We start from the raw sequence: 22,335 nt of genomic DNA, 5'->3' as shown, positions 1-22,335 counted from the left end.
CTCCAGAGCCTAACTACACACTATGGCAGGTTAAAGGTATAAACCCTGGGGAAGGTAGAGAAGCAGACTGAATAGTGCAAATAAACCCACTTCGATGTACCTCTGCTACGCCAAACACACAAGAGAGCGCCACCGTGCACCAGTGCTCAGCTCCCGAGATGTATATTTTACTTTTACATTGCTATGTCTGCTCCGAATAAAGAAGGGCCGTTCGGCTTTCACTTGAAGTTTCAACAGGGCCCGGACCCGGACACAGCAAATGCTTGTTCCCATTCAGGGAGCACTAGTGAGGAGCCACAGTGAGAGCCTTGGGAGGCCCATCCCGATGAGGGACCACCAGGAAACTGCAGCCTGTGGAGGGGGGGCCTGGGGAGGGGGCAGGGGAGGCACCACATTTATGGAAGCAGCAACAAAAAGGACAAAAGGGCCTAGTGGGCTGCCATTCCCACCCATCACTGGCCACCAATAGAGGAATTCATTTATAGTGACCCTGGAAGAAGAGATGTGCTAAAGCAGACATATAACTAAGAAGAAAGGCAATAATTGGTCTGATGGGCAGGGGAAAAATTATTCCAGGAGTTGAGAGCCTATGCAAGAACACTTACGGCTCACACAGTCATCATAACTCAGCCCCCTCAAGCATTTTGTGCTCTGCTTATGGTGTTAACTTTAATGTCTTAACATATAACACCATCCTCACTAACACAAAATACTACACACGCCAGATGAGGCTGAGTTATAGTTGCTGTGGGAAGCATAACTTTGAATTTCCTGATTTTGGTGCATTTAATCTCAACCATAATGTTACATTAACGTCGGTTTTGCATTTCATTTCCCAGTTTAGAAGAATAGAACAGCATCAGCGCCTTCGCCTGTCTTTACAGAAAAAGGAGGCTGGCTGACTGGGGCCATGGGCAGGTGGACCGCAACCCAGCAACTGGGCCCTCCTGCTAAAGAGCCTGACCCGACCCCTCCCACTTGGAGGAACCTGGACCAGGACGAGTGAAAGGCAAGGAAGGGGTGAGTTCTTTCTCTAGGGAATGACCTTTCCATCCACTTGCAAAGTGCAGGAACCAGGCGCAGAGAAGGGAAGAAGCGGAATACAGAGCAACAGCAATGTGTGTGTATCAGGTGGGTGGGGGGGGGGGCGGTGGGGGGGGGGGGCGGTGGGAGGGCTAGAGGCAGCCTCCTGCTGCTCAGCCTCAAATGGAGGAGGAGACCAATACAGTGTGATTTGTAGGGATAGCAATCAATTTCCTGTGAAGTTTTCCAAAATGTCTCTTTCACAAGACTAATAATGAGGAGTCAGCTTCAAATCACACCAAAAATCCACCAAATGCCCCTCTTCTATATTATCCCTTCTCCTGTCACCATCAACCCTCCCCCATCACCATCAACCCTGCCCTCCCCAAATACCCCAGCATCTGGACAACTTTCTATAAAAAAGAAATGCCTTTACTCATAGTTCTAACTCAAAATGCAGATGGAATCTCTTCAAGGTTTCCTTAAAAAAAAAAAAAAAAAAAGGCCCCTGTGGACAAAGAGCAAACACTAGAAAACCTCAACCCCAAAGGTCATTTTTCTCCAAGATATGGGCACTTGAATACAGATGGGAAGGAAAACAGTCAGTGGGGCTGCCGCGGAGCAGCGAGGAAAAGACTGCACCTCGGGGCCTGACCGAGCCTGATGGACAAACTCAGGGAGGGAGGGGAGGGGGCAGCCGGAACGTGTGCTCCCAGATCGGAGCCCTGGGCTACCCCTCCCTGGCCATCCGGAGGGCCCAGGTTACTTCCTCCTCCCCACGTTTTGTGGCCTACACCTCATTTCCCTCACTTACATCTGCTTCGGGCTTTTCTGAACACTGAGGTGGTGAGAGGACTTGCCCCCAGGTTAAAAGTGGCACAATTAAAGTTCCCACCAAAGCTTTCAGGCTGCTCCCCGGGCTTCAGGGTCACAGCCGTCGTCATCTGACGCACAGCCACACCAAAATGAGCAACGTGAACTCTCGCTGATTGAGGACAAGGCAGTCACGATTCTCAACCAGATAAAAACCCACTTTCATGTCAAGAAACAATTCCTGAGGCAAGAAAGGAATTGTACACCTCACATTCAGAGTCTCTAAAACATGGTAATCCACCTAAATCACGTGAAAAAATATTTTCAAATGAAAAATAGTCTCATATTCAACCTATACCTATCATGTCAATCTGAATCAAAACACATAAAACAAAATGAGTGCAAATACCAGAAAGGTGAAAGCCTGTTACTGGCAAACCAACCATTCCAGTTTCAGCAATCTGAACAAAGTACAAAAGTAAACAGCAAAAATTATGACAAATGGAAAATACCAGATGTTTTACCACATTTACAATCAGTATTGTTGAGTACAACTGAGTCTGTGCCTGTCCGTTTGTATGGTGGCAATCCTGTTGGATAGTCCCTACAAGCTGACTCAGGGACTTCTGAATGGCAGACACAGATGAGAGAAATGAAACCCACGCCAAGACTCCAGAGAGATCCTGGCCCAAAACTCGTTCCTGCCTCCTACACAAATGAGGGATATGATACACTCCCAGAAGAATCAGAAGTGCACTGCGTTCAACCATTCTCAAAGAGTTCAACTCTTGGGAGCCAGGCAGGAGAGGAGCTGGGGTGGTTCTGATTCACAGTCCAAATGCATCCCCAGGAGACATGCAGACCTTGTCCATGAAATATCTCTGCAGGTGGACAGTCACCAAGCCACTAGGGAGAGCTGACCAAACCTGTACAACATATTCAGGTTCTTTCACTGTCATGTCTAGAAGCAGACACTCATCCCAAATCTCAATCTTTTCTGCTCCCATTCAAATTCTTTTTTGGTTTTTATTAAAATAACGAGCAAGTCATTATCATTCTCCTTGGAACAACTCCTTCCCAGTTTGGACAAAAAAATCAGTCACTAAAAGTATATTAAATTTTTTTTTCTAAGTCTTAATTTTTGTGCCTTTAATGATTCTTGTTCCTTTTATCCTAAGCTTCTCTCCAATTCCTTCACTAGCCATGTTGACCAAAAGACCTAACAATGTAGAGGCTATAATGAGAACCTGACCTGTGAAGAGTTCAGTGGAAGGACACAGCGTTATCTGGGACCGACAATCCCAGTTAACGCTGGGATTTTCCAATCCACCTTCCAACTTTCTCTGAATCCTGTCAGGACTCCACCACCTGCAAACTTTAGGGCAGATTTTGTTTGTTTGTTTTCAGAGAGAGAGGAGGGCTATACGTTGCCAATAACAGTAAGTCTCAGTCACTCTGGGCCACCCATCCCCTTCCTGAGAGCGGTCTGGTTCAACAACAGAGCTGTCTGGCCCCAAACTCACCTTCCTACCTGTTGATCACAGCATTGTAGAGACCTAATGAAGTAGAGATGCATTACATTTATCACTTGCCCTAGATCCACTCAAATCCATCACTATGTCACAGCAAGAAGTTAGATTGATCTGACAGGATTTGCTCTTCTTCACAAACCCATGTAGGTTACTACTCAGTACCCTATGCTCTTCTAGCTGTTTGTTGATTGATTATCTGACAATCAGGTCAAGTATCTTCTCTGGAATCACAGTAAACTAACGGGTCTATCATTTCCAAGATCATTCGTATTCGCCTTTTAAAGATAAGCAAGACAGCAAATGCTTCTTCCTGAGTTCTCTACAGCAACAACTAATGCTTTGCTAATAATGAACCAGGACAGCCAATTCCTTAAGTGCCCCTGGAATCACATCATCAGGGTTCATTGACTCTGGAGATAATCTTTAATCAGGCTCAGATCCTGGTGAACAACAGGAAGCCCAACCTCAAACTGGGTCCAGAAGGTTTCTTCCTTCTTGGGAAGGAAGTTGGTGATACAAGTGATTTAAGTCTGCACTGCATTACATTTTCAGCACTGCAATAAATTAATAAAAAGAACAAAAAATTAAAAGAACAATGTCCTTGAAAGAGAAATGAAAGGTAATATTGACAAACCAAACTGAGACATGAATCAAGCTTCATCTTCAATAACATTGGCAGAACCCTCTGGAGGACAAGAGAACAAAGCTACATCATTATCTCACCATATAATCTAACTGAAAAGTTCGGAAACAAACATACACAGGCAGGTGTCAGGAAGCAGAAAGCAGGAAATGTCATCAAGAAGGTACCCAGCAACCGTGAGGCTTCAGAAGAGGGCTGAATCCTGTGCAATAGGGATGTGTTAGATTTTTAGACTCAGGTCCTGCTTGGGCTTACTCAGTGACTGAAATCATCAGCAAGGGAGATAATATGGCATATTGGGGTATGGCTCCCTGATTCTCAACTCCAGAGAATCTATGTAACCAAGACTTCCACCCACCACCCAAGCACACCCATCACAGAATCTCCAGTAGGTTGGGGAGGTGGAGAGGATGACTCTACAGCGTGGGTAGGAGCAAGAGGCTGAGAAAATAAGTGGCTCAGGCAGCTCCCAGGCCGTCCTCCCTTTCACGCAAAGTTCCTTTCCCTAGGACGCTCTCCTCATACAGCTCCTGTCTTCTCAAGCCTCAGCACACCTGCTTTCAGTCCTTTCCCAAAGTAGACCACTAGCTTAAGGGAGAATAGGAAAGAGAGGAGTAGGGGAAGGTAAAAGCGTTGTGGTACCTGCTTTCTGGAAAATAATCTCCCATCTAAAGATAGAAGCCTTTCCTGGGAAGAAACCAACCATGAGAAATGAACCCAGTCCACCTGTGCAGGGCTCCTACCATCCTCTTGTCTTCCTCTAACTACTAAAAGCTACTCCCAGACCAACATGTCTACACAGCCCCAAATTACACACCTGATAATCCAGTCCTACAGGGAAGGGTTACAGTTCTAGAGTCAGGCACACCCAGGACCCCCACACTATGATGAGCTGCCATATCAACCCCCAGGCACACCCCCAAAGCAAACACCAAGCACTCCAGTATCACGGGTGCACCAGTCTCTTGCTGCTAATCCAAGCTTCCTAGCAGCACTGCCTTAAAAGGTAAAAGATCCCTGAACACAGCTGGTAATTAAGAAAAAAAAGCAAGAAATGTTCCTTTCCAACAGTGCAACAATGGTTGAGTTGTCAAATGCTGTGTAACAAATCATCCCAAAACTTAGTGGCTTAAAACATCAATAATCATTTATTCTCTCACAGTTTTTATGAGCCAGGGATTCAGGAGTGGCTCGGCTGGTCAGTCAGACTCAGGGTCTCTCCTGAGGTTAAAGTCAGATGTCCACGGGGTTGTAGCTATCTGAAGGCTTGACTGGGGCTGGCAGATTCACTTCGAGACAGGGCCAGGAAACATCACTAGCGAGTTGGTACTGGCTTTTAGCTATCAGTCTCAGTTCCTGTACACATGCACCTCTCCCCAGGGCTGCCTGAGTGTCCTCAAAGCATGGTGGCTGGCTTCTTCCAGAGCAATTGATCCGAAAGAGCAAGGTGGGCTGCGATGCTTTTCATGACTGAGCCTCAGAAGTCACACAGTGTCTTCCGTGCTGCCCCACTGACTCTACAGGGCTAGCTCTGATTCAGTGTGGAAGGGGAACTACCACAGGTGGGAATATTGGGAGGCAAGGATCACTGGGAGCCATCTTGGAGGCTGACTAACACAGTATTCCTTACAACATGCAGCAGCAGCAGCAGAAGGAAGGAGGGGAGGGAAAGGAGAGAGGAAGGATGGGACAGAAGGAAATATTTGATTCTCAAAGGCTGAGACCAGAGAGAAACAGTGTGCCCAGTTGCCTCCAGAGGCCTCTCAGGTCTGCCTCGCCCTAGGATGCCTGAGGCAAGTCTTGCTTCTTAGGCAGGAACTCCAGATGTGTAGCTAAAAGCTAAGAAGACAAGAGAAAGTGCCTCTGCGTCCCAGAAAGCCAGTCTCTCCTCCCTCCCTCCTTGCCCACCCCACCTTTGCTGAAGCAATGATGCAACAGTTACCTGAGGATGAATCTGTGGCTTGTCACACGTGGCCTCAAAGTCCAGCACTAAAAAGTAGTGATACCTCTGGGGAGGGAAGGACATCATTGCCGCCATGGATGCGCCAAAGCTGTGGGCCGCCAGCTTTCTGGTGGATATGGAGCAGAACTCCGGAACACCACAAGGAGAGAACAAGTGAGAGCCCAGCACTTTTCTTGCTCTTGAAAGCAAATATGAAGAAAATCGAGCTGCTCCAGTCTGTAAAGGTGCTAGCATTGAACATCCAGAAGCATCTAAAACTTAGGGGAGGAAAGTTAAAAAAAAAAAAAAGAAAGGAAAAGAAAGAGAAAAAAAAAAAAGAACAGAGTCTGGGTTACTCCCTCCCACCGTGGCCCTGTTCCATCTAGTCTTCAGGAATATTCAGACAACATGAACCACTCCCCAGAGTTTCTGTGCCCCTTTTCTAAATCCCAGTATTCATGACTGAAGCTCAAGACCCTAAACATTGGCCCCCACAGCATTATGACAGCTCTGAGTCTCCCAGACCATCTCAAAACAAGATGCAGCTCTGGCCTTGATCTTTAACTGGAGCTCTGAAGTTCAAAAGAGAGGAGAGACAAAAATGCTGTGGTCACGTCTCAGGTGGCAACAGTTAACACTAAAGCTAAGTTTCCCAAAGTAACCCGGGGTGACCCCATTGCACCAGTCCTGGGCGCTAAGTAGACTCAGACAAACAGCAGAAAATGCCCAGGATTCTGTCCTCAGCTACAGTCCGAGCCACTTGCCCCTGGCATTCCTTTCTGTATCTTGCCATCTCCATATGCCTGCCTCCCTTCTTCCAATTGGAAAGCAGGCGGAGTCATCACAGGGAGCTTGCTCACCATAGTCTGGTGACTCCCCAGCCCCCAGACAGTAAGTGGCACCTGGGGGAATGAATGACGCCTGCAGAGCACAGCTGGCAACAGCCTCAGCCCTTTCCCACCCCTGCCTTTAGACTCTCTACTAGAGGCCTTGAATGACTGCAGGACTTTTTTAAATAGGGAAGAAAAAGAGAAAACCCAGATGTGGCAGTAATGGGAGCATTGCTAAAAATCTAGTAAAGTTTGCTGAGTGAACATGTGCAAAAAAAAAAAAAAAATCCAAATCACTTTTCAAGTTTGCCCTTTAAATTTGCAGATTGTCTGCTCCTTAGAGGGCTAACAAAATATAAAAATCAAAGCCTAAGTTTTACTCACAAATAACTCAAGCTTCCTTAAAAAAAAAAAAAAAGAGGAATAAAGCAGAAATTTTGTGTTTTTCCCATTTCATACCCAATACTCAAATTCCCTCAACTTTAATCCTCAAAGTAAAACAAGAAATCTTGCTGCTCAATATGGAAACAGCCACAGTTTAAGCTTTCTGAAGCCCCATTCTGACAGATCCAAAAGCTTGTCTCTGAAAGACTGCAGTGGGCACTCGCTCCCTGCTGTAGCTCGGAGGCGGTCAGCAGCCAGAAGTCCAGCGCACCCTCAAGGCAACGATGTTACTACCACCTGAGTGAACACGGACAATGCCAAGTATTACTTCTCATCCCGGCTCTCCTGTGACACACAAACGGACCTACAATAACTTGCCTGTGTATTTATATGCTGGTGTGGGTCCACAATTTGCCTATTCCCATAGTGAGAGCCCATGCAGAACTAGGACTGGAAAGTATTTTAAGTTCTTCACGATCCCAGCACAAGCACAGTGCTTGTTTTCACCGTGGCTTCACAGCCTCTCCAAAAACACAGCCCGATCCCGCAGCCCAGATCCGGAGCCTGGCTTAGACAAAGGCTGGCTTGAGTTTCATTACGGAATCCCTTGGAAAGGCAAACAGGCCAACACTCCTTTGAAAGCTGGAATCCAAAATAACTCTCCACGTCACCCACTCCTGAACAGTACTAGAACCCTTGCTGACATGGGAGACACCAGTCTGCTCAGATTATACATTCTAGTTTGGATTCAAAGTCCCTCAGTGCCTTAGAACTCTTCTCTAGGTCCTCAAAGTCAGGCCATGTATAAGTACTTTTGAAAGTTTTAATGTTTTCCACTGTATATATACTACGTAAAGTGTTTATGGCCAATCAGACCCAACTTGCCCAATACTGCAGGCAATTAAGCATCGTGATTAAGGAGCACTTCTGGGTTTGAATCCTGGTTTCACCACTTATTTGCTTGCCCATGGCACCTTGGGCAAGTTCTGTTCAATTCCTCACCTGTAAAATGACAATAGCAGCTCCTACTCCTTAAATGAGAGTGAAATGAGAGCAGGGTTTGGCACAAAGGGCTCAGTAAGTATTAGCTTACCATTATTACTATCATTCTGTTGGGTTATGCACACCTGGCCAACCCAGGACCCCCATACTTGGAGCCTATAAACCCAATGCATAAGGCAATCTCAGAGTAGCATCAACGTCTTCTGCATCCCCTGACTGCTCTAGACCTCCCATACCATATGCTATACATGCCCTATCCCCTGCCATGGACAACACATTGAGAGCCAGAGGTCCTCACAATGGCCAGCGCTTCCTTTCTCAACTGATTTCACCCACATCACAAAGCTTCTCTCTTGTAAAAAGTCTTTGAAGGAAATTCAAAAAAAAGGGAATCTATGTATACATATAGCTGATTCACTTTTCTGCTATTTAGCAGAAACTAACACAACAGTGTAAAACAACTATACCCCAATAAAAAAATAATTTTGAAAAATTTAAAAAAATTTTAGACCAGGCCTCCACATGTGTGCAGTCACTGGGTTCCATACTTCCCTTACTTCTAAAAATCGAGTTCAACTCAAGTCAAGAAAAAGAAGGCAGCTCTTCTCTTCCTACAAAATTCAGTCTAATAGCTTTAGAGCCATTAATTGTGGAAGAGGGAAGTAGAAGTCTCCATCAGCTGCAGTGGGAGGAACAGAAGAGAATGTGCATTGGGGGGTGGGGGTAGGTATCAGCATTCATAAAGAGAAAGGAAGGTGTGATGCAGCGCACCACAGCCCTAGTCGGGTACGAAGGGCATCCACTGGGAGACAGGGGAGAGAAGCCTGATGTGGGAGCCACAGGCAGGTAAAAGAAACACCCAAGAGGGGAAAGGGCAGTGGCAACAAAGGAAGATTAGTTACATACAGAGGGACTGATCCAAAAGGGGATTGCATTAAGGGTAATGGGACCAGGCTTCTCACTGTTCATATGCAAAGGGAAAAACATCCGTATATCAAAGTGGAACTGAAAATATCTTCAACTGGAATTGGAGTTGAACTCAAGGTTTCTGACATATATGCTATAAAAATAAAGCTAGGTGTAAATGTGAGGATGAGTATATATCTACACACAAATATATAGACACATGTATACATAAAATCCCATGGACGGAGGGGCCTGGTGGGCTGCAGTCCACGGGGTCGCTAGGAGTCGGACACGACTGAGCAACTTCACCTTCACTTTTCACTTTCATGAACTGGAGAAGGAAATGGCAACCCACTCCAGTGTCTTGCCTGGAGAATCCCAGGGACAGGGGGAGCCTGGTGGGCTGCCATCTATGGGGTCGCACAGAGTCGGACACAACTGAAGCGACTTAGCAGCAGCAGCAGCATACATATTTTCTAGCTCTGTTTACTGAAGGGCCAGGGAGAAACAACACTCTTTGGAGAAAATGGCCAATTCCAGGGCTACAGCAGAGAAAGCACAAGATGAGCTTAGAACATCTTGTTGTGCCAGAAAGCAGGGAGATACTCAAAGGATGCAGAAGCCAGCATGAAGGGGCTCCCACTGGCAAGTAAATAATATTAATGGATTATTATGCACTGAATAAAAAAAGGAAACCATGAGGCCTTAAGATAAAAATAAATGAATGAATAATTTTAAAAGTTAAACTTTGGCAAGGGAATTCACATAGTTCCAAAGTATCTACCCACAGAATGCTTATTAACAGGGAGTAAGTTTACAGTGCAGAAGCCTAGCAGACATCTCCCCAATCCAGTGAGCAAAATGAACATCAATAAGGGGATTAATCAAAATCATGCATCACATGATAGGATGCAATGAGAAAATCAAAGCATCATTTCTGTGATATTTCTATCAAAGACGCATGAAATGAAGTGCAAGTCGCTCAATCATGCCTATGACGTGATTCATAGGGCTGCTTGACTCTTTGCGACCCCATAGACTGTACAGTCCATGGAATTCTCCAGGCCAGAATCCTGGAGTGGGTAGCCTTTCCCTTCTCCAAGGGATCTTCCCAACCCGGGGAGCGAATCCAGGTCACCCGCATTGCAGGCGGATTCTTTACCAGCTGAGCCACAAGGGAAGCCCAAGAATACTGGAGTGGGTAGCCTAATCTTTCTCCAGTGGATCTTCCCCACCCAGGAATCGAACCAGGGTCTCCTGCATTAGATGCATAACCTGAATCTAATCATGAGAAAATACCAGACAAACCCTAAGTGGGAGACAATCTACAAAATAACCAGCCGGTAATCTTCGAAAGTATCAAAGTCATGACTATCAAGGAAATTTTACTGCGAAAAGTCTACAAGAGATTAAACAGACCTGGTAACTAAATGCAATGCATGATTTTGAACTGGATCATTTTGCTACAAAGATCATTATTGGGACAACTGGCAAAACTTGAATGGGGTTTGAGGATTAAATGGAGGCAACATATCAATGTTAATTTTGATGGCTGTGCTATGGTTTGGTAGGAGAGTGTCCTTGCACGTAGGAAATACATGCAAAGTATTTAGGGTGATGGAATGTTAGGTAGGCAACTCAACAGTCCAGGAAAAAAAAATTCTTTGTACTGTACTTCTAACTTTATATAAATCTGGCCTATTTCAAACTTTAAAAAAAAAAATTTAAGCCACATGCAATGTTATTAAAATAAAAAAAAAAAAAGTGCAACAGGGAACGGTACATGAAGGAGCCATAATCCCGTACTGCCTACAGAAGGTAGGCTGCCCGGAGGCTGGCAAAAGCCAGCCCTCAATGCACAGTCTCCATCCTAAGTGCCCCCGCCCAGTGCCCCCTCACTGGGCACTCCTGCCACTGCTGGCATCTGCTCCGGAAACACCCCTGCACTCCCTGCAGAGGCACCCCACCTGCCTGTCTACCTTCTGACATCTTAGGGATTTCCCCTTTCTGTTGATGTCTTTATACTTCAGTCACAAGTCTGCAGAATATAAGTCGATAACCTATATCATCAACCGGGACTATGAGAATCTAGTTGACAGGCGGAACTCAAAAGGAACCGTTTATGTTCTCTGTATATCTATTTGCACACCAGCTTTCACCTGAGACCAAGATTTACACACATTTACTCTGACACCCATTTCCTTCTCCTAGCAAATTAAAGGTAGTAAGTAGCCTATGGCAAAGAGGAAAATGAATGATTCTCTCTCCTCAAAATAAAGGGACCAGCCTCCCGGTGGGGCAGGGGAGGGGAAAACAGCCCGATTCGGAGGCGCAGGCCCGCGCCACAGCCCCTGGAGGACCGTCTCTGGGTAGAGTATTTACACAACAGACACAATGGCTCCTCTGCAGCCATTACTGTCGGTCAGGTAAATAACGCATGTGCCAAAACACACATTTAATGAGGGAAATAATATGCCTTTATAAAAAGCCTCGATCCGTATTTACCTGAGAGACCAGAGAAGCACCAAATCACCAGATTAGTGGAACCACAGAGGAGTCATTCTGGTGTCTTGGGTAAATAGACATTTTATAGCCTTCCATTACTGGAGGGGGAAGGAAGGGCGAAAGGAGGGGGCCATCCTTTAATATCCACATGCAGGCCAGGGGAGCCTGGGGGAGAGAAAAGAAGAGAAGCCCATCATGAAATATGGGGTCCACTCCCACCCCACCTCCCCATCCACTTGGGATATCTCTGGGGAGGGTATGGGTTTGTACCATCCCTGAACTCAACCCATTCCATAAAAAGCCAGACTGGGGAGTTCCCTGGTGGTCCAGTGGTTAGCACTTAGGGCTTTCACTGCTGTGGGCCTGGGTTCAATCCCTGGTCAGGGAATTAAGATTCTACAAGCCACACGTTGGTGGGTGGGGTGGGGGAGCCAGACTGGGAGGCAGAGGTGCATTCCAGAGAAACCCCAGGGCACTGAGGCAGGTTCTGGGCCCAGGTGACTGGAAGCACGTGGGACAGCTGCAGCATGCCCAGCACCGAGTTTCAGGGCAAGTCCCTGCCCCAATCTGACCTGCAGCAGCACAAGTACTCAGGCACCTGAGCCACAGAGGCATCCTCAAGAACACAGTAACACCTGTCTGCAACTCATCAGTCACAGGCCCTGCCTCAAGTAGCTAAAAATAACCTGGGAAAAATATAAATAAACCGCATGCCTTCGAGAGTCATAATGTTCAGTCTAATGAATGCATTCTTACTGCTGGAGCACTTTCTGTGAAAATCACAGACTGTCAAAGGTGCAAGAAAACCTAAGAGGAGACACAGTCCAGTCAGTCAGGGAAAATGAGCCCCAGAAAGAGAAAAGAACAGTCCAAGGTTCACAGAGCAAGTAAGGGTAAGAAGAGAAGCTGGGACTCCCAACTCCCAGCTCAGAGCCTCCGGCCACTGCCCCAACACAAGCAGCAGGCCCCAGCACTTGTCCCCTCAGCTCTTCTGCAGTCTCACAGTGGAGGCCAGAAGCCTGAGGGCTCGGCCTAGTCTGCTAAAGGTGCAACAAAGCTTGACAGACCTACAAAAGCCTGGAACCTCTACATGACTTCCTGATGGCCCCAAAGCAGAATGGAAGCAGGAACTCTAAAGCTGGGTCCTCATCTCAAACAAAACACCCTCCTCCTCTGTACAACCCACCACCCTCCTGGCCTGGAGCTTTAGCTACTTCAGCTCCACGACAAGGCTAGGGAGAATCTGTCCAACATCGGAAGCAGCTGCTAAACCCAAACTATCATCAGAGCTAAAGTCGCTAAAGACCTTCAGGAACACAAAACTCTGACGGCAACATCACGAGCCATAGGAGGCTCCCTCTCCCCTTCAATTAGCCCATCTCAGCCACTCAAGACAGCATAGAAAAAAGAAGTGCCTGTTTGTGATTTGCCTGCTGTTTGCTAACCCTCAGCCACATCCAGTGACTTGGGCCAACTCCTCGAAGGGGCCAAAGCTGAGAAACCTCTCTTTGCAAAGACCTGCATGTCAGCTGTGCCCCGTGGCACAGAAAAGGGGGCAAAGGCTCATTTCCTAACACACCATAAACAGAATAGAAATGGAGAAAGGGCAGGGTATGGTATGGTATCCTCATCCCTTTAAGCTCCTCCCACACTCGTAGAACAGTATCTGACCCCAGATGGGAGGTTCCCAGAACTGGCTACTTCTCTGCTTCCAAGATGGAGAACTGGAATAGAAACAAGTAGCTGTTAAAAATGCTGGTATGCGACAAACACTGGTTCAAATCCCAACTCCACCACATGTTCTTTGTAATAATAGCTACAACAATAATGCCTATCTCATAAAGATTAAATTAGATCATATAATATGTACAAAGTGCTTTACACAATAGTACGATCTCAGTTAAAGGGAATTATTGTTAACACAGGAGAAAGAGAAAAGGAAACTACTATTTTCTGAAAATCTACTATAAGCCAGGCACTACAGTGGTTAATCTGCATATTTCATCTCATTTAAGCCCCCCAACCATCAAGCAAAATAGGTAACAGCATTCCCATTTCACACACGAGAACACTAAGGCTGAGATGCACTCAGCTCTTCAGGGCTCTGTTCTCCTCTCCTACATTTGAGGGCCCACAGTCTCCACTTGGCTGATTCTCCCATCAGCCATGGGGCTAACAATGCCTATCAACTGTAGTTTTTCTTCTGAGCTAAGATATGACTTTAACTAAAAGAAACTCAACCATAAGCAATAATTAAGTCTGTCCAAATCACCCAGATTTGTTTCTAAGAAGAAAAACAAATTGCAGCCCTGGGTACAGAAGCGGAAACAGGAAGCACTGTCTTGGATTAGAACAACTGCAGCACAACGAGCTCAAAACCTCTCCTCAACCCAGTTCCACAGGAGCAAATCTGCCCATCTCACAGAGCAAAGAAACTGGCAGGAAGCACGGTGACAACCAGCTCGTGCTCAGGCCCCTTAATGTGACGTTTCCTTTTACAAATCTGTGCCTTGGCAATTGCTGCTCCCTCTGTTTTGAAATGTACTTCCATTTTCATCAGGCAAATTACTGCTCCTTCTTCAAAACCCAGCTCAAATCTCCCCCTTTTAGTAACTTTCGCTGACACCTCATCAGAAAGTTGATTGCTTAAAAGATCCAGCAGCACAGTTTATTCCTACTTCCTAACTTTCATCTCACTATACTGTAAGATTTTAGTTACCTGATTCTCCTCTTACCAGTCATTTTCAGGGAGATGAGAACTTTCAGGGAGTTTCATCAGGTGAGAATACTAGAAGATAGGTGTAGGGGTATATGTTACATATGTGTGTGTAAAAAGTACTTAAGTTGGACCATTGAAACCATTTTAAAATTCCAAGTAGCATTAAAGTAAAGCATAGTTTTTCTCCATCTAAGAAGTATATGAGTTCTACAAAGTGTGAGGAACACTGAACTAGACCTAGATCCTTAAGGGCAAGGACCATGTTTTATTCATTTCTGTACTCTCAGCACAGGGCCAGGCACAAAGTAAGTGGGAGGCAACATTTGAACGACTTACGATGTTATCTGCTCTGGAACTGGAACATGTCAGAACAGAGCAGGGCCTAAGAACCAGGAAAAGCTTCTTTTCTTTCTCTCTTCTTCCTGCCCCTCCACCCCCCACCAATTCTGTCCTCCCCAGTTAGAGAGAGTGAGCCAGCACTGCCTTGGTGCAGGAATACTATTAAAAGGATTAATTTAGGGACCGGTGTTTGGACTGTCACATCCAATCACTACCCACAGATCTACAGCTTCCCAAGTCAAGCTCATGCAAAGAGGAATCAATGGCAAGGACACAGAGGGTCTGAACAGGCATACTAATGGCCTCCTGAGGTGCCAGCGGCCAGCTCTGACACTCCCATAAATTATCTGCCTTTTGATTTTACCTGTAGCTGTGGGGCACGAGGCACAATTTTGAACATATCAAAGCAATCTCTCGTCACCCAAGGCTCCCCCAAGAATGTCCCCAAAGGGGGCTGGTCTAAAAACAATGGCCCAAAGGGAATCTGCTTCCCAGCAGGCCTGTTCCTAGCAGTCATCAATTAAAACCCAACAGGACCAAGCGAATAAACGGACACAGATCAAGACGAGCAGATGTGGACAAGGCATGCAGCAGACCACGGTTCTGCATCAACTGTACACCTCTTACTCAAAGGAAGAGAAATCACAGCAATAAACTCACACAATTTCATCGGGAGGCAACCTCTCCAGCTGATAGCACACTCAACCATCCTGGGCCTCAGTTTCCTCACTTGTGTAGCAAGGACAATAATGCTGACCACCTGACCCACTTCCCAGAGGGGTGGTGAAAAGTAATTAAAAAAAAAAAAAACATTCAAGAAGCACTTTACAAAGACGAAGGGCCACAAGGGTGGCAACACTAATAAATGGCCCTGACAGACTGGGAGAAATGACTGGTCACACTTTGATGAATTTCTCTCAGGTAGCTGCTCACCCAGTTCACTTCACTGATGGTGTTGGGGCTAACGGGCCACCCCAAAGAAAAGTTCTGGAATTCTGCATGGGACTCCTATTGTCTGAAAATTTTTCATTGTGAAAAGCAGCGTCTTGCCTTAATTATAATTTACTCCTGTCTGCTGGCTGCCTCCACCAGGGGCTGCATTTTCATTACATGGCCATGATGACAATTGTGAGGACCCCAAATGTACTAAGCCAAAGGCCAAGTCACCCGATTGCTAGCTGCTTTTTTAAAAAACTGTGTAAAATACTATTAATAACAAAAGTTAAGGACACCGTGCTAGGAGTTTTACATCTCATCAAATCCTTAACCAACCTTCCATTTTACAGACATGAAAGCTAAACTTAAAGAAGTCAGTCACTTGCCCAAAGTCACATAAGCACTGCTATCAGAAACCTACAGGCTTCCCCCCAGCAATGCACACCAGAGCTTGTAGGAGGAGGAAGACAATTCATCAGACACTCAACAAATACTTTATTTGGTCCCTTTACCTGACACATACCGTCATACTCAACTAGGAGACATTCTCAAAAAAACCAGAGAAAGGTCACCGGTTTCCTACAAGCAAACAAAGGAGAGACTGAGTAGGACATGTAAAGAATAAGACAATATCCTGGGAAGCTTAGGAACATGGATCCCCCTCTGTGTATACAGTTCAGAAAGTTCAAAGTAATTGACATTAAGCTATGAGACCAAAGACTAAAATCTCTCCCAGGCTACATTTCCCACTTTTTTCAATAGAAAAGTTTCCCAAAACTTCTCATGCATTCCACACCAACCTGTCCTTCCCACCCATCTTTTCTAGTCTGTGAAATAGCTGGTATTGCCAACAATTTCTCAGGTAGATATCCTTTAAGCTCAAGTAGATAATCCGAAAATTAATAAAGAGGACAGCATACACATCGATGCAAAGATTCAGGTGTACTCAATCTTTAGTTCTCAAAACATTGCCTCAGTAGCAAAAATATAAAATGTCACCCATATGTAACTGCCACAGCCTCCTTACTGGTCTCTCTGCCTATCCCAATCTATTCTTAACATTGAACATTGAAATCAAAGCAAACTTTCCAAAACACAAATGTAGTATTAGGCTGCTGCTTAAAACTTTTCAATGGCTTCTCACTACTTTTATGATGGTCTGATCTAGTGGTTGGTTCACAGGCCAAATCCAGCTGCCACCTGTTTTTAGAAAGTTTTACTGGAACACAGCCATGCTCATTCATTTTCATACTATGGCTGCTTTTGTGCTATAGCAACAGAGTAAACCACTGTGACATGGACCCATAAAGGCTAACTATTTACTACCTGGTCCTATACAGAAAGTTTGCTGACCTAATCTTTCTTTCCTACCCACTACTTAATCCTAAGAGTTGATAAGGTCCTGGCTTCTGCTTACCTCTCCTTCATTTCTTACCATATTCTCCTATTCCCTGCCCACTGAGTTCTGTGTGTTTCGATCACACTGAACTTCAGCTTCTCAAACTCAAGAAAGCTCTGACCTTTACGCTTAATTCTTCACATCTTCATTCTAGCTGAGTAGGTTACTTCCTCTGTAAAGCCTTCCCTGAATCCACCAGTCTGGGTTGAAGCTCCTCTAAGTCCTCTCAGAGCACATATACTTACCCTGTTACAGCCCTCTGAGGTCTCGTAACTGCTTCTTTACTATCTGTCTCTCCCATGTAGGCTCTTTAGGGACAGAGATACCAGTTGTCTTGTTCACAAGCCCAACACCAAGCAAAATGCCTGGACCTCAGTTATTCAACAAACAGCCTCTGAATCCTGGATATCAATCAACAGAGTATAACTTTTTAGCCAGCCCCAAAAATCCTCATAAAATGGAAATAGGCTGGAACTAACCATCTACCCAGAGGTGATCCACAACCCAAATTAAACCAACATCTCAAAGGCCTTGGTAAAATGCATTTATAAAAAAACAAATAAAGATGATCCTTCCTAATGTCTTAAGATGTGTATTTCTTAGGACAAAGAATTATTCCAGCTCTATTCAACATTCCTGAACTTCAAGTAGGTGTTTGTGCAATGTCCACAAAGAAATCACGGCAGAACTTGAAAGCCTGGATACCCCACCTCCAACTCTCACCAGTTCATAAACTTTGCATAAGTTTCAGTCATCTTTCAGCATATGGTATTTTGTCAGAAAAAACTACAGAAAAGTAAAAGTGTGCACCAGTCCCCACTCCCTTCCCCCCAAGCCCAAATACTCATCAGGAAGACATCAAGCCGAAACGTGACCATGCAATAAGATTTCTCACCTCTCCTTACTTCGAAGATGCCAAGACTGGCCGCTGGGGATGCTGAAGGTTCAGTGAGAGCTGGAAAGCCCCAATGCTGTGGATAAATACACATCTCTGCAACAAGTCTATTTCAATATAAATGATCATATCCCCAGGGGGCTGCTGTTTGAAACAACTTGAGACCACAGTATACTTCAAACTCCTAAACTCAAACTACTTTGGGATAACAGTTATCTATGTAGAAGCACAGTACCAGTACAGAGTTTTCAGAAGCTACAGTTGACCTCTGAACAACAGAGGTTTGAACTGTGTGGGCCTACTTCCTATGTTAGGGTGTTTTTCAATAAATATACTGGACACTTTTTTGAAGATGCCTGACAATATTTAAAAACTTGCAGATAAGCCAAGCAGCCTAGACATGCCAAAAATTTTAACAAAAAAATAAGATGTCATGAATGTGTTAAATGCAAATATATATACATATAACAAACAAAATATGTGTTAATCAACTGCTTATGTTATCAGTAAGGCTTCCAGTCAAAGCTATCAGTAGTTAAATTTGGAGAAGTCAAAAGTTATAAGCAGATTTTTCAACTGTGTGGGGAGTTGGTCTCCTTAACTCTTGCATTTTTCAATGGTCAACATATATATTTTTGGAATGATGAATTTCATTTTCTCCAGTGGCATATTTTTCTTCCAAAGAAGGTTTATCTCCTAGAGACACTAAATATTTAAAATATCTGAGCCTGGACTGAGAAAAATGGCCATGAAGCGGTGGCTCTCTGGATAATCCAGAATCCTAGTCTAGTCAAGGAGGGGACACTGATAACAGCTGACAATATTCATAACTCAGAAACTGAAGCAGGGACTGGAGCAAGCACTGACTGCCGCAAAACCACAGCCTGTATCGCAAATGGGCCACAAAGAGCAGGTAACACTTGCAGAATACATGCAGGTCTGCCTCAAGTTCTAAGTCAAGGTAACCAAATCCCAAGTCAAATCATCAATGGATACCTATCATATTTATCACTTAATCCAGATCTTCCATACTTTCTCTTCATAGCACATAAATCTTACACCTTTTACTAATCACATCTTCCAAAAGACTAGAAATTGGAGAGGTGCCCTTGTAAGCCAGCAAGCAACACACTTGCACAAACAAACACCTAGGTTTGGAACCAATCTACTCCTGTCTACCACTCTACACATTTAACACTTTATTCTACTTAGATCCCCTAGGAAAATGCCACTCGCCAACTTACCCCACCACAAAGAAAACACTTTTCAAAATGAAAGGGAATAAAAGCACTTTTATTTGGAAATTTCAAGTTGCAAGGAGAGCTCTCAGCCAAGCTCTGTGACCTAGCTAGCCGATTATTTACAGGATCTTTGGGCAGGAATAGTTAATGAGCTTTTAATTTGGAGTGCTTAAGTTGCCAAAGTGCTCTGAGCTCCAGTGAAGCACCACAGAATCCATAAAGGAAACCTTATCAATCACTTCCCGGCAGCTACCTTCCCCCAACCCCCACCTCTCTAAGGAGAGGCAGCCAAGTGGGTTTCTAACCAAGATCACAGACACACACATTAGTGGAGTCACACTCCAAGTCCCTGTTTATAAATTGGCTTTTAAATGGTAGGGAATTCAGGTATAATATACTTAAGCTCCAGGCATGAACCCACCAAAACAAGGCATGCTGTGTATGATAAAGTCCAAATAAAGCAGAATTTGATGAAGCCAATTTCTGGTAGAAACTCTACAATCAAAAATCATTCAGCCAATCACAACCTACTATAGTTCAAACAGTGTACAGTCTTTAGCCAATGGGATTCCTGTTTTTTTGCCCTTCAGCTGGAAGGCTGATAAAATGTCTGACAAGAACTAATACCAGAAACCTATAGCAGAGGCAATGATGGGTAGTACCAGTTTGCAAAATCCAGCCCTAAGGACAGAATTCAAGCGAGGAGCCATGTTCAGCATTTTTCAAGTCAACAAGACGCAGTTATATTTTGCAAGACTTTGCAGTCAAGCCCCAATCCAAGTTCATGACTTTTTAAGAAAACACCTGTTGCTGGAGCATTTGCAGGAAAAGCAAACAGGAAGCTAGCCAAGTTAGGCCCTTTATTCACTCTTTCCACCATAACTACTACCACGGATACAGATTTGCAAAGACGTAAACTGCTAACCTAGCGTGTCTGCGCGTATGTGTGTCGGAGAGGGGGTAAAGGGGATGTTCTATCTACCACCTCCTTGTTAGTTTTCTATCCTATTTGATCAAACCTCTTTTTCTCCTAAGGAACCCCAGGTAAGAAGTCAGCATGCTTAATCACCTCACTCAGCCTGTCCTGCAAAGCCCTGTCCCTCTCCCTCTCTGCCTGAACGTTTTTCAGTAGACCATATGCATCCAGGGTGAGCACATGGGCCAGCACCCCAGGCTGCCCAAACTGCGCGCCGCGACCCTCACCCCGCATGCATTACCAGGGCCCAATCTGGGGGGCCTCGCCGCATCACCCACCCCGGGATGTTGCCCCCAACTCGGGCCCATCCAAGTCCAAGGGATTGTAAGCGGAGGAGCAGGGGGCCAGGAGACCAGCCCTCCTTCCCAGGGCCGCCCCCGCCCCCCGTCAGCAGCGGGAGAGGCTGTCGCCATGGCAACGCCCCCTCCTCGGGGCCAGCGCGGCAGGCTCCCTCCAGGTGCAGGCCCCGACGTCTCCCTCGGCCTGAGCAGAAGCTCAGGACAGTTTACGGCGGCGGGCGCGGCCCGCGCCGACTGCGGCGCCGGCCAGGCAGAGGCAGGGCCAGCTCCGCCCGCTCCCCACCGCCCGTTCCCGGCCGCCTCAACAGCGGCAGCCAGCACCACGAGTCCACAACACACCGACTCACCTCCGCGCACTCTGACCCCGGCCGACGCGGCGGACGGGCGGGCGCGGTGGCCAACCGCTGAGCCCGCCGCCGGCTCCTCCGACCAATGGGCTGCAGGAGGGCGGGGCTTCTTCTCCCCGAAGGCTAGCTCTCCCGCCGACATGCGCGCTAAGGTGTGCCAAGATGGTGACTCCCTTAGGCAGGCCTTGTGGGACTTGTAGTTTTGATATTGCACGTATTTAGAAGAAAGTGAAGGGGCCTCATTTCAGAGCTGTGAAAGAAATTTTTTAAAAAAACGGAACTTTTTGAGGCCTAGAACGACCCAGGTAACCCACTTCCATTTTCCCACCATCCAATATGCTCATGAGGTGAGTATAGGTTCATAAGGTGACATGTTGTACTTAGATATCACCTCATGAGTCGTTCATTCAACAAGTCATTATTATCATTACCTCTCTGATGTGAGCATGGGGAAGACCTGAGAGGAGGGGGATTTAAGGCGGAGAAGAAAATGGTTAGATTTCTGAAGGGCCTTCCCAAGGAAGAGGGACCTGAGTTGGTCAGATCAGCTCTGCAGGGAACTTAAGAGTTAAAGGGATTCTGGCCTCAGCTACAGAGAATTTCCACAGTCAATTACTTCAGTCAACTGCAAGAAACTCTGGCCAAAGCCAGAGATGTATTTCTTCATCTTGGTTATGCCTCTCTGGGAATTCAAGAGTACCAGGTTCTGAGCTGTGGAATCCCAGCCTTGGCCAAGCCACTGATGGCTTTGACAGCCTCCCACTCAACCAGGAACCGTCTTCTGAGCCCAATTTCAGTCACCAAGCCCTCTGTCTGCCATCTGAATATATTCACTTAAGAAAATGATGTCATTTCTGGGCCTTACAACCTCCATGAGATCTGACCTTAACATAATATGGTTTCCACCTGAGCTGGGAAAACCTGGTAATCCCCATATCAGGGAATGCCTACCTTAATCCCACATGGTGGATTAGGCGATTCTGCTCTGCACCTACAGAATTTATGGCATGGTTTTATAATTGTCTGTTTTTTTCTTGTCTCTCCCCCAGGGCTGTAAACTCCTTTAACATAGGCATTATTTGCGTATTGTTTATGCTGTGAAGTAATACCCAGCACAGTTCCAGACATAAAGCAGGCATACACTAAATGTTTGTGAATAAATCAGGAAATAAGTATCAGCAGAGACCTGTGTCTCCTAACCCAAGGTCAGTAAAGTGGAAGTACATCTACCTATCCCCTGATTTTTGGAGCTGGAACTGGGTCTTCCTCCTCCCATTAAAGGCTTCTCTGGTGGCTCAGCTGGTAAAGAATCCACCTGCAACACAGGAGACCTGGGTTCAATCCCTGGGTTGGGAAGATCTCATAGAGAAGGAAAAGGCTACCCACTCCCAGTATACCCAATATTCTGGCCTGGAGAATTCCATGGACGCTATAGCTCATGGGGTTGCAAAGAGTAGGACACGACGGAGCAACTTTCACTTTCCTCTCATTAATGTTATCTAGATGTTAATCCCAGTTGATTAGACCAGTCAACATGTTTTATTATACAGTGCCTCTGATAAGTGTCAGGCACTGTTTCTTTTGCTGAGTATTCATTGGTGAGT

The 22,335-nt window shown here is 45.7% G+C and overlaps 1 protein-coding gene across 9 annotated transcripts in view; it reads right to left on the bottom strand.

The window, feature by feature from the left end:
- The window catches only part of ERI3 (ERI1 exoribonuclease family member 3), a 130,839-nt gene extending 110,085 nt beyond the window's left edge, over positions 1 to 20,754 (bottom strand). For 2 of the 9 annotated variants that reach the window (XM_027537484.1, XM_027537480.1), the window contains exons 1-3: positions 20,732 to 20,754; positions 17,869 to 17,944; positions 5,954 to 6,231 (exon numbers count right to left, since the gene is read on the bottom strand). In XM_027537484.1, coding sequence (XP_027393285.1) covers positions 5,954 to 6,208 — 255 coding nt within the window. In that variant the 5' untranslated portion in view covers positions 6,209 to 6,231; positions 17,869 to 17,944; positions 20,732 to 20,754. Of the gene's footprint in view, positions 1 to 5,953; positions 6,232 to 11,580; positions 11,746 to 17,868; positions 17,945 to 20,363 lie in introns of those variants that run through there. The other 7 variants (XM_027537475.1, XM_027537477.1, XM_027537478.1 and 4 more) reach the window with 6 other exon arrangements.
- Between the last annotated feature and the right edge of the window lie 1,581 nt (positions 20,755 to 22,335).

The sequence above is a fragment of the Bos indicus x Bos taurus genome, chromosome 3 (assembly GCF_003369695.1).
Source record: "Bos indicus x Bos taurus breed Angus x Brahman F1 hybrid chromosome 3, Bos_hybrid_MaternalHap_v2.0, whole genome shotgun sequence".
In the NCBI taxonomy this organism is placed as follows: domain Eukaryota; kingdom Metazoa; phylum Chordata; class Mammalia; order Artiodactyla; family Bovidae; genus Bos; species Bos indicus x Bos taurus.
This window is presented reverse-complemented; position numbering and strand designations above follow the sequence as displayed.